The 12,545-nt window shown below is 28.5% G+C and overlaps 1 protein-coding gene across 1 annotated transcript in view; it reads right to left on the bottom strand.

Moving 5' to 3' along the window:
• The window catches only part of LOC123299226 (glutamate receptor ionotropic, NMDA 2B), a 338,826-nt gene that overhangs the window by 18,097 nt on the left and 308,184 nt on the right, over window positions 1-12,545 (bottom strand). The window contains exons 6-7 of the mRNA XM_044881529.1: window positions 3,581-3,818; window positions 1,374-1,563 (exon numbers count right to left, since the gene is read on the bottom strand). Of these exons, the coding sequence (XP_044737464.1) occupies window positions 1,374-1,563; window positions 3,581-3,818 (428 nt within the window). The remainder of the gene's footprint in view (window positions 1-1,373; window positions 1,564-3,580; window positions 3,819-12,545) is intronic.

Raw genomic sequence — 12,545 nt, 5'->3', positions numbered from 1 at the left:
ATAAAAAGTATGACCAATTAAAAATTGTTCATTTCCAAGATTCTATTTCGGTCTATTACCTATTTTTGAAACAGATTCTAATTATATACTTAAAAAAAAAACTTTTGTGTGAACACATTTTTTCTACGCCTCAAATTGCGGAACCTGATTTAACGATTTAAAAAGACCGGTATTTTATCATTTTTAGATATTCTATTTGTTTTTGAAAAAAATGAGCTAGAAATTAAAAGAAAATCAACTGTATAATATTGATTTTCAGCCATCTATACACTTTATCATTACTTTTAACAATAAACATATTAATTAAATGATGAAATTCGATTTTCATAAACATTATCATAGTTTAACAGATGAATGAATTGATGAACTATGGCCGACTACTATTTCATACTCTATATGTGTTCTCCAAAACTTGAACATAATATCAAGCAGCTACTTAGGATGAATAATTAATCATATAAACGATACGTGAAATGATTAGGGTTAACACAAAATAGTAACCTTTTTTCTGTTAAATGAATATATAATGAATTATTTACAATTTTTTCGTACAATTTACTTTTATTTTTAATAAACAAGCAGTGGTTTCACCGCGTGAACAAGAGATTCCGTGGTTTTCGTTTTTCATTAAGTAAAGCTTGACCGTAGAGTCAATCTATGAAAATTGAATCAGATAAATTGAATACGTGACTCCGATGAACTTTAAACATTTTTTATAACCAATGGAAAAAAAATTGACAATGTAATTATCAACTTTAGAAATGCATTAAAATAAATGGTGGAAGCACAATTAACAAAAGTAGGATATCAACTATTAGTATGTAATACACATTTATTTGCGCTCCCTCCATATTTATCCCTATTGTATTATAAATGCGAAAGCAAGCATGTTTGTTTGTTTGTAACGCTTTCACGCAAAAACTAATGAATGGATTTGAATGAAACTTAACAATAATATAGCTCATCCATCAGAATAACACATAACCTATAATTTATAAAGATATATTAAAAAAAAAACTTAAAAAATTAAATTAAATTTGATATTACCATAAATTACAGATTTCTGTAAAAAATTTTTCCCAGAAACCTGTAATATAAGTTGCCTAATGTCAAATTTAAATAATTTTCAAGGCCATCTTTTCTGATATACTCAATGAAATATGACTATTTTACATTTGGAAAAACAGAAAACCGTTTTTATATTTTATCTGCGTAACAACAAAGCGAACAAAGTGTGTTTTTAAAATGGGGTCCTGCAATAATTTTCCATTCAAAAATTATTGGTACTCAATAACGGATTTTATCGGGTCCAAAACTACTGAAGATCTGTATATTTTTATACCTAAAAAAATTATTTATGAAAAAATATTTACCGGAAAAATCTATCTCCAGTATCCCATCGTGAAGCTCCAGCACCGCCACCTTCACAGGATAGTTGCGTATTTAATGAACGTTCAGCATTTTTGGGATCTAATAAATAGTCTTCCACACCATGAGCGTAAACTTTTATTGCTGTTGTAATTTCGTTGACCAAACTCGATGAACTGGTATCAAAATGTACACCTTAAATTAAAATAAATAATTATTAAGAGTCTGAAACATTTTTTATTTGGGAAACTTTTTCTAAATGCTGCGTTTTATTTCATTCTGTTTATCGAAGAGTTAACTCAATTAAATTCCATTTTTTTTAAAGGTCACCGGTTTTTTGGGTATGCATCGTGTTTTGTCATGGTTTTTCCTCATATTTTTTTTAGTGTTAAAGTTAAGCATACCCAGCAACATATCATCTTAACGTGTCATATATACGACCTTTTGTTATTTAATAAAGTATTTTGTGGTAATTATAAAACGTATCTAAATAATAATAAAACTATCTTTTTTATATATGTCTTATGCATGATTCAGCTCAATATTATTTAAATTAAAAATAAATATATATATAAAAAATATTTTAAATAACTACAATTTTTTAAAATTTGTAATAATTATTGAGCTACATGAAGCATAAGGAATATCTAAAAATGAAAAATGCTGGTGTCATTATTTTTTGTATAAATTTTATAATTAACAAAATAATTGTTTGCGTTTAAAAGGATCGTATATGTGTCGCACATGTGCTTTCTTCATTAGAAACGGCGCTCAATCCAAATTTGTCATTAAATTAATCGAAATGAATATTTAAATTGTAACTTTTCCTAATAAACCTGAAAAACCCATTGAAGTAAGTTAGAATTTTTATTTGAAGGAATCCTCCCAATTGATGCGATTGGTGTAAAGATTAGATTCTCCATTGCTTTTTCGGGGTAAATACTAGTCTAGAATGGTTGGTCTGGAGTTTCTTAGTATAAAAATAAACAGATTCACGTTATTAAATTCATATAGCCGTTTCGTTATTTTACAAGCTTTTATTTAGTTTAACCTGTCCCGTTATCTGTCTGTAATCAAATCTTACAAGTCAAATTTGATCCACTTCCCGCTGTTTCCGAATGAGCTGAAATTTTGCATGCAAATTTAGTTTAGTTTGGATGACAATGCATGGTTAGGTTGTGGCGTATTTATATATATATTTTTTTGGTCTTAAATTAAAAATTGTAATAAAAAATACTTTTTAAGGCGTTTAAAAAGCGTTTATTGAACTAAAAAATAGATAATAATTTCTATGAGTAATTTTAACTAATTTTATCATACCCGACTATTGTAAAAGCTTGAGGCAATATCAAGAATAAATCGAAAAATAATTAGGCATGTAGATGGGAAAGAGAAAGAACATATTTTGTATTTTTTTTATCAAAAATCAACCTTGAACCGGGTGAAATAGCGAATGAAAGTTTGTACGGGAAAACAATCATTTCTCAAGTAAGGGCCATTCACAGAATTAAAGCTTATATATCAGAAAAAAACAAGGCTTTAATTTATTAAAATATCTATATCATAACTTTCCAAAAATAGAAAAAACGCTCCCAAAAATGCCCTTTTCACTTGTATTCATGCTAGTGGTTATTTGCATTTGACGCGTTACAAAGGCAAATTACAGAAAACTTCGAAAAATTTAAACGCCGCAAATCAACGGAAATGGGAAAAACACTACCAAAATCTCCTTTTTTCTTTTATAAATGCTATGAAGATGCGGTTTTCTGACGCTAAGGTGGAGTCAAAGCTGGGAAAAGTGAGTTAAAGGATAGTAACTGGTAAATTTGCCTTTAAAGCTGGCATTTTCTATGTTGAGAGGGGTATATAGAGAGGATAAATGAGGAAAAGATACATTTTCTAAAAGAACCAATGATTTATTGACTGAACTAATGATTCACTAAATCATTTATTAGAATAAGTTGTTTTAAATAATATATTACTCCGATGTGATATTTTTATAATACGTATATATCTCACCCACTTAAGAGGCAACATCGTTTTTGAACCCCAAAAACATAATCTATTCATTCCAAACTACGATTTTGTATTCTGTGTACGGAGGCAATAAAAAAGTGTACATGTATGAGTGGTGCTGTATATATATATGTGTGTGTGTGTGTGTGTGTGCTTATGAGAATAAGCTTACATAATTAATTTCCTTTTTACTTACCCAACATACCAACTGGAAATTGATTTGGTGTTTGTAAATTTTCAATAACTGATTGTGCAACGACCCATACATAATTTTCACCAGTTAATTTGAGATCGTTCGCCGCATGTAATATATGCATTGCTTCCTCTCTGGTACAATATAATAACATCACACGTGCTTCACTATCAACTAATTCAACAAGATCATTTGGTTTTGTAACTAATACAGCATTTAATATTGTTAATTTGAATGTGTCCTGGAAAATAAAATTCATGAAATTAATTTATAAAATATTTTAATTTATTTTTCGTTGTTTGTTAAACATCAAAGTAAAATATGTCCAATCGGTTTTAAATAATAGCATGATGATTAGTTAGTATAAATCAGTGGTTACCAACTTTTTTCCATCAATATCGCTTTGATTATTTTTTTGCTAGCAGGGATCACAGGATTAATGCATATATTCGTAATACTCAATGGATTTCTTTTGCAGTTCTGCAGTAACAAATTATTCGCTCATTATCCATGCTATACATATACACAACTATTGGTTACAACTTACAACCAAGTTTGTTTGCTGTTTACTACTATTACTACTTTTAATGAATACTGTATGAGTAAGAAATGCACATATATACTAGAATGAATTTTAGTTCCCTGAAGGTGCCTTACTCTAGGTGGCTCTACACGTTATAATCGTGTAGGGACATCTATTAGTTTGGATAATAATTTACCTATTTCAATGGTTGTTAGGGAAACAATATTTTATATATTTTTAAATAAATAAACAATCCGCCTTTCAAAATTCGTTTGCATGTTTTTAAAATTCGTTAAGTTGCTTTGTGAGTATTCTTCATTGATTGCGTAATTAGTGTGATTTAGTTAAGGTCATTTTAGGTGTGTTTATATTATTTTCTGATTTTTTTTTATGGTATGTATTGAGTTTATTTTAGTATTTAGGCCTTGTTTTAATCGTGTTGATTACCTTTAGGTCGTTTTTATTTGTGATTATTATTGAAAATTAACGAACTTAAATGGTTAGATGTTGCATTTAACTTACATCTCAAACTAGTGAATGATTGTTGATAATAATGTTAATACTAAAATAATTGCTATTTTGTTTCAAATATTGCAATTAATAATTATTTTATAAATACTTGTTATTTTATTTACAAAAATTTACTTTATTTTATTAGAAGACAAATAAATACAAAAAAATTAAAAAAAAAAGAAAAGATAAACTGAATAGACAAAATTCAAATAGTACCTAATTCCTACCAAAATAGTTCATTGTCTTACTCCAGGACAACATTTCATGATCAATAGAGTTGCCTATCTATTTATGTAATAAAATATAATCTGTGGATTAAGCAATATTATTACATTAATGAGAAAATTATTGTGTGAAAACTCAAATAAATAAGTAATACATATTTCTGCTAGCGACATTGCTTTCGTTTCTGCACACAACGAATAGTTAGCCATACTATAATTAATTAATAGAATGTAATAGTATTTATTTAGATAGGTATTAATAAAATATAAAAATAGCAGCAAAGTTGATCTTCACTTGTGATCATAAATGAAGAGAAAGTTTTTTTATATATCTTCTTACTATTTTAAACGATGTATATATTTTGTTACTAACTAGGTATATGCTTTAGTTATTAGTACACGGAATAGTGTTTGAAATTCACCACGTACTCAAGAAATGACTTTTAAGGGGGTATTCATTAATTACGTAAGCATGATTTTGATGATTTTTGAATTCCCTTCCCCATTTAAGCATTCATAAGATTCAATCTCGTTTTGCCGAATAATAAAATATTGTTAGATAAGCCAGTTACACTAAAACTCACAGTTTGACGTAAATTAAAGATTTTTATTCTATAGCACAGAGACTTAAGTTCGCGCAAATCCCATCTGTTCGATATGACTGGCCTACGTCAAAAGTGATCAGAAATGATTTTATAGAAAAGTTTGATATGTACATTTTTTATTTAAAACTTTTTTCCATATCTTTGTACGTTTTCGAGATATTTAACAAAAAAAAAAATTTTGAGGGTAGTTTTTAACTCTTTTCTACCCCCTTTAGAATTCAATATTTTTTAACTATGAATACTTCAAATTTATGTCAAAACAAACAAATATTCAAAAATGCAGGCTTTCAGTTTGAATGGTAGTTTAAAGGTACATTTTATTGGACTATAACGGGATTCATTTTCATGCCTTCGCGCTACGTATTATATTTGTATTGCTACGTAAATATATGATATACTTTACTGTATATAAAGGTACATATATTATGTTCTTGTTTCATACAACTTTTTATATTGAGTGAATTTTATTTAAAAGTTTAATGAAATTAAAAATGTTTTTTTAAAACAAATTTAAAATAACGCCGTATGTTAATAATAACATGCTTTTATAACTTGACATAGATAAAAGTGTAGAAGAAAGACGTTGAAAATTCAATTATATAAAAAAACAGGCACAAATTTTCGTTTATACTCCAATCATCTCAGGGTTTCACCTCGGAATCTAACGGAATAAGCTGAATTTTTGTAAAAACCTTTATTTTGATAGTACAAATATTGTCTCACATATTGTCGTTGTGACTTTACGCGAAGGCGTCCTTAGATATTCAAGGTCAAAGGTCTCGAAAAATAGTTTTTTGTGAATATCTCGTTTCTTTTGCCTTCAATCGTATTAAAATTATAAAAGTTGTAGAAGATTAGATTTTTTACAAATTTTGCCTGAAACTTTTTTTTGTACGTCGAACCGTTTTTGAAATAGAGGACGCAGAAGATGATGTGCTCAGTTTAACGTCCTTCGGTGCTAGGTCACTTGTTATAAATATAATATAATAATTATTACACAGTTATTTAAGTAGTATTTAATGAATAATTAGTAAGGTAATGTACAAAATAAGGTTTGTCCAAAAATTCAGCTTATTCCGTTAGATTCCGAGGTTAACACTTATTTTGACTATTAACCGAATTGTGAATTTAGTTAGCTTTCGTTTCCGCGATTATAAGAAGATACTTATAAGTTAATAAGTAACAGCAAAGAAATAGTGACCTGACATTAAAAAATAGTATATCTGTTCATATCAATATAGTTAGACTGATGGATACCTTGTTTGTAAGATTTGGGACTACTTCACTTTTACTTTTATTATTATATTATCTTTTTATAAGAATTTTTCCAAACAAACAATGTTTTTGGTTCGCCTAACCGATGCCACTTTCGAAGATTCAGCCTATTAGTAATAATTTATGAAAAGCACAGACGGTGATCTAAGAAAAAATTTCGGATATCTGATAACAGAAACTTTTATTTTCTTCGGCTCATAAAAGTTTAAATCGTAGTTTTGAGACGCTGGTTCAGAATATTCTGTAAATTATATGATGAGGATGGTTTATATAGTTACCTTGCTTGCTCAACAATCCGAAGTATTATCTTTTAATTTTTCGAAAAAAAAATAATATTTATCAACATTTATCTTTTTAATGCTGTAACATTGATTGGTAGAATCATGTAAATGTAAATAGACTTTATTTAAAATTATTTTTAACCGACTTCAAACAAAAAAACGAGGAGAATATCAATTCGACTGTATTTTTATTTTTCTTTTATGTGTGTTACCTCAGAACTTTCGACTGGGTGAACCGATTTTGATGATTTTTTATCTATTTGAAAGCTGGTGCTTCTCGTGTGGTCCCATTTTATTTCTGACAACGGCATCCAAGAGAAAACCATAACAGTCTTAAATTTGCATTAAGTATGCATGTCAAGAGGACGAATAACTAAATATCACGCCAACCGATTTTGATGATTCTTTTTTTAGTGACAAATTAGTTAGTGTACTTCAGATTCACTAAAAATCGCAAAATAAAAAAAACTTTCAACAAAAGAAAACCAACTTCAAAAGAAAAACTTTTCCAAAACAAATTAATATGCAATACAAGTAAAAAATTAACGATAATATAATGTAGTTAAAATTATTGTTATTTTTGGAGTCGGTGAGAAGAAAAAAGAAATGATTAATTTTTTAACGAGTTTTTGCCTTGATGAATTAAAGCATAGGAAATATTCAATTAACTGACTAATGTATTTAATAATGGGTTATAATTTCCTTTAATAATTTTCATTTATCAAATTACAATTTGTTTTCAATAACAATTGGTTATGATTTTAATAGGTCTTTGGTCAGGTAATTATTAGTGGTTATAATACCTTTCATATATTTGCATGCATTTTAATTAATTTGTTAACCGACTTCAAGCCAAAAAAAAGGAGTTTCTCAATTCGACTGTATTTTTTATTTTTTTTGAAATATAAGTATTCATATATTCTTCTATAATAGATACTTTTATAGACATTTGGTGCATCAAGCAGGGTGTGGCATATAAAATTGATCTTTAGCACTAGAATAATATTAAGATTTATTTTAGCTTTTTAATCGACTTCAAACAAAAAAGAAGAACGATCTCAATTCGGCTGTATTTTAAAAAAAATTTTATTACCTCAGAACTTTCGAATGGGTCAACTGATTTAGATGATTCTTTTTCTATTTGAAAGCTGGTGCTTTGCGTATCGTCCCGTTTCAATTTGGTTCAGTTATAACAATGGCATCCATATCAAAACTATTTAAGTATTAAATTGGCATAATAAATAATTCAATATCACGCCAATCGATTTCGATGACTGACTCTTTTGTTAATGACAAATTAGTTCAGATTCATTAAAAATAACAAAATTAAATACCTTTTAAGGAAAAAACCGACTTCAAAAAACAAACTATTCTTAAACAAATTAATATGCACTAAAAAGTAAAAAGAATAATTGTGTATTCTTCTGACTAACAAACAATAATCAAAATATTTTTTAGAGTAAAATGAAATAAGTAGAATGTCCTCCTAAGTAAAATGAAACAAAAGATATTAGACTACTTACTAATCAATCAAATTATTACGATTATATAATATAGTTACAATTATTGCTATTTTTGGAGTCGGTGTCAGCCAAGTTAATACAGCAAACTGTTTTGTCACAGTTGTTCCTTCTTCCCTTTTAAATAGTCTAATATTTCTTATTTCATTTTACTTAGGAGAACTCTAAAAAATATTTTGACTGTTGGTTATTCAGAAGAATACGCAATTATTTTTGTACTTTTTAGTGCATATTAATTTGTTTAGGAATAGTTTGTTTTTTTGAAGTTTGAAATTTTTTGTCTTATATGTTATTATAGCGTAAAATGATTTCGCTTTGAGTACGATACCTAGCATAAGAGCAACAAAGTCAACTGGAAATATAAAAAACTGACACTGAAACCATAAATTTAATTTTTTTGGCCAACAGGTTAAGTTTACTATATATAACACAAATAAAAAATTGAGTATAGTGGGGGATATAGCTTTGCCTAAAAAGAATATATTGATTTCATATTTAAAATGTAAGTGCGATCTCGAAATATTTTTTAAGAACTCAAAGAACTATTAGATATGGAACAGAACTATAGATAGTTATGTTAAAAACTAGATTAATATCTTTCTATTAACCGTTAAGGTACCGTTCTCATAAAGCGTGCAGTTATTTTAGAAACATCCGTTAATATTAAATTAATTTATAACGGAAGTATAAGTACTTTATATCAATTAACGTATATGAAATATTTCAATTGAGTGAGTTAAAAACTCTTTGGTTATGATGATAACATTATTTTGCCTTAAAAACGTATCTACTGACAAATGTATGAATTGTTTTAGAACCCAACCCAACCCAACATCTGAAGTGCGGTTATAACATATTTAATAATATTATAAAATGTAAAAGGATTAATAATAATAGTTTGGGTAGACACAAAATTATATAATATGGACTGTATTCTAGGGTAAATATTTATAAATTAAGTTCTGGAAGTAATTTGCAAAATTTGATGAACGGGATCTGTTAACTGATTCATATACTTGAGATCTCAGACTCTTCAGGATCTCAAAATTTTTTTAATGATTTTAAAAGAACCGACTCCGAGGTTCAAATGGCCATATAGGCGATTCTTACAGTCTAACCAATATTAGGATGTCTGCTTTCGACACTCTACATATTGCAGACAAAAGCTTCTGACTAAACGGCTTAGTGGTCCTTTTGCCAAACCACCTATCCTATATTTTTAAAGTCGTCACCAGGACTATAACGGTACCTTAATAGCTGAAATCATTAAAAAAGTTGTAGCTTATTGTGAGATTACAAAGTACGCAATATTGGTTTTTTAGAAATAAACTATGTTATCCGAGCGGTTTCCATGTTTCTAACAATACCTCATTTACTGAAATCGGTTAAGGTTTCTGGGATTCTCAGCGCAACAAATATGTATTACGGAGGCCCATATTCACATGTGGTTCTTTTCGGAGGAATAACTTAGCTTGTGGAATACCCGCCAAACAAGGGGGCTAGGGACGCCCCTGAGAGGTCGACTTTTTGGTACGATGTTTTTACAACCTAATAAACAATGGGGAAAAATTTACCATGATATTTTATTTTTTTACTGTGCTATACACTATGTTTACTTTATATCTTGGCAAAGGCATCTCCCTAGAGTAGAAGTAGTAAGAAAAAGGTGTTATGGGTTTTATGTGTTTCTCGCAAGAGTTGTAGCTTCGATTATCTTTACAGGTGCTGTGTGCCTATATGCTACTGTGTGTTCTGTGAACAACTCAACGCGTATCGAAACTACATTCAACACATAGTAAGAAAACATGCCTATATCACCTCTGTCTTGTATGCATTGCTTAATGTAAATTAAGCAACCAGTACATCGATGTGATGTCGAAATTATTTTTGATTCATTCCATAGTAATTTTAAGTACGAACCTGAACTGCAAGTAGAGATTTATTTATATATGTGTGTGATTATGGTCATTGGGATGGATATAAGAGTGTAGTTACAAATGTTTAATATATTCAATATACTTTACTTTGTCTCTCGACCACACACAATAATTGTACCACACAATTGTACAGACTAAATTCAACAAATTTAAATTGCTTTTATGTAGGATGGCTCTCAAATTTGTTTTATTTGTAGGCGTTTAATTTTGTTGTACCTTATTTTCAACTTTCATGAAAATCGATATCTGCTAGGTTTTCGAAATATCGAAAGCTAAATAATTAAACAAAATATTCAATTTTCAATATTTTGAAAATTACTCCAGATATTGAAAAATTTTATTCTTACTTTTCGTCCTTTTGCCAAGTTATAACATAATTCACCATTAAAATTGAAAAAAATGTATTTTTTAATTTGTATGTAAATGACTCAAATTATGCGTGGAAAAATTGTTAGGCCTTCCCATTCTCATGGCTATAGCCATTTTTTCTATATTTCGTGTGATTTTGTTTTTTTAATGGTCCTAACATACATATCGTGTAATTGAAATTTCTCGGGGCCAAATTCATCTCTCTTATTGCCTTTATTCATCCGTTCCCCATTAGACCTAGAAATGTTTTAAAGAGTATTTGCAACAATTTGTTCTGTTATAATACATCACATAATATAATAGCATATTTTTTAAATATATTATAATTCGTTATTATTAATATTTCCCTATAAAGCCGCGCTTTTGTATAACGATGATATAAAAACAAAGAAAAAAAATTTCCAAATGTCATATACACACCAAAATATAAAATATAATATATCTACAAAAAAAAAAAAAAAAAAAAAACGGGCGTATTATATTATGCGGAGAAAAAAAGTTTAATTTACAATAAAACAATATGAATGAATAAGAATACAAAGAACAATTTTAGAAAAATAAATGATTTTTTTAAACATTTAATACGAACAAAAAAATTCTCCATAGCTTACACAAGAGTTTGTAAGTGACATACAACGTGAAAAATATTCGGGGCCTAAAAAGTGAGTTTGAGTTCGTAAATGAGCAACATAGGTCAATTGGGTTTTTTAAATCCTAATGAACTTTGTAGCTCAATCTCTTGTATTTATGCGTACAATCATAAAAGGATTCCGTCAAGCTTGTTCAATCTTTGTAATACAGAGATCTTGGTACCATTAAAAAGAGAACCGGGAAGTGTTAGAACTAATGCATCAATTTCATTAATTTTGATGACGAAACCCTAAAAAATTATTCTGGAGATTCGACATCGAAGCGCGCTTGTGACCATATCCAAAATCTGTATTCGATCTGATACGACTGTTGTATAAACCACGAAATATGTATACAAAGAAATACATTTATTACTGACCATTAGACTCTAGAGACATATCATATATCTTGGTTAGCCCAGGGAATATATGTTTATTTATTTGTATCTAGTCGTGCAAACTCCCAACGCAAAATATAGCAATTTTAATATATCAAGCATTTATTTAGTTTCACCTGTCCCGTTGTCCGTCTGTAATCAAATCTTATAAGTCAAATTTGATCCACTTTCCGGATTTCGATTGGCCTGAAATATTGTATGCACATTTGGTTTGGATGACAATGCATGGTAAGGTTATAGCGTCCTGATTTTCCCATCGCTTCCACCATATTTGTTATATTTATATACATATATAAACCGACTATTTGTAATAGCTTGAGGCTCTTAATATCAAGAATGAATCGAAAAATAATGAGGCGAGTGGAGTAGCTGAGGTGTTCCGATTCATTTTTGATATTTTAAATTGAGCGCCTCAAGCTTTTACAAATAGTCGGGTATGAGTGACTCATACATAAAATTATTTTCTACTTTTTAGTACAATAAAAGCTTGTCTCTTAAAAAGTATTTTTTTATAAAAATTTTTTGTTTATATACTGAAACCATTATCTGCATCTACTAGTACGATATAAATTCGTCAAATTCGTCAAATTTTATGCACAGAAATTGGGCGCAGGAGTAACTCGTGTGCCATTAAACATTAGAAAAAAAATTGAATTTTGGAAGTCATTTTATGCTAAACTAGAATTCCTTGATA

The sequence above is a fragment of the Chrysoperla carnea genome, chromosome 4 (genome assembly GCF_905475395.1).
Source record: "Chrysoperla carnea chromosome 4, inChrCarn1.1, whole genome shotgun sequence".
In the NCBI taxonomy this organism is placed as follows: domain Eukaryota; kingdom Metazoa; phylum Arthropoda; class Insecta; order Neuroptera; family Chrysopidae; genus Chrysoperla; species Chrysoperla carnea.
This window is presented reverse-complemented; position numbering and strand designations above follow the sequence as displayed.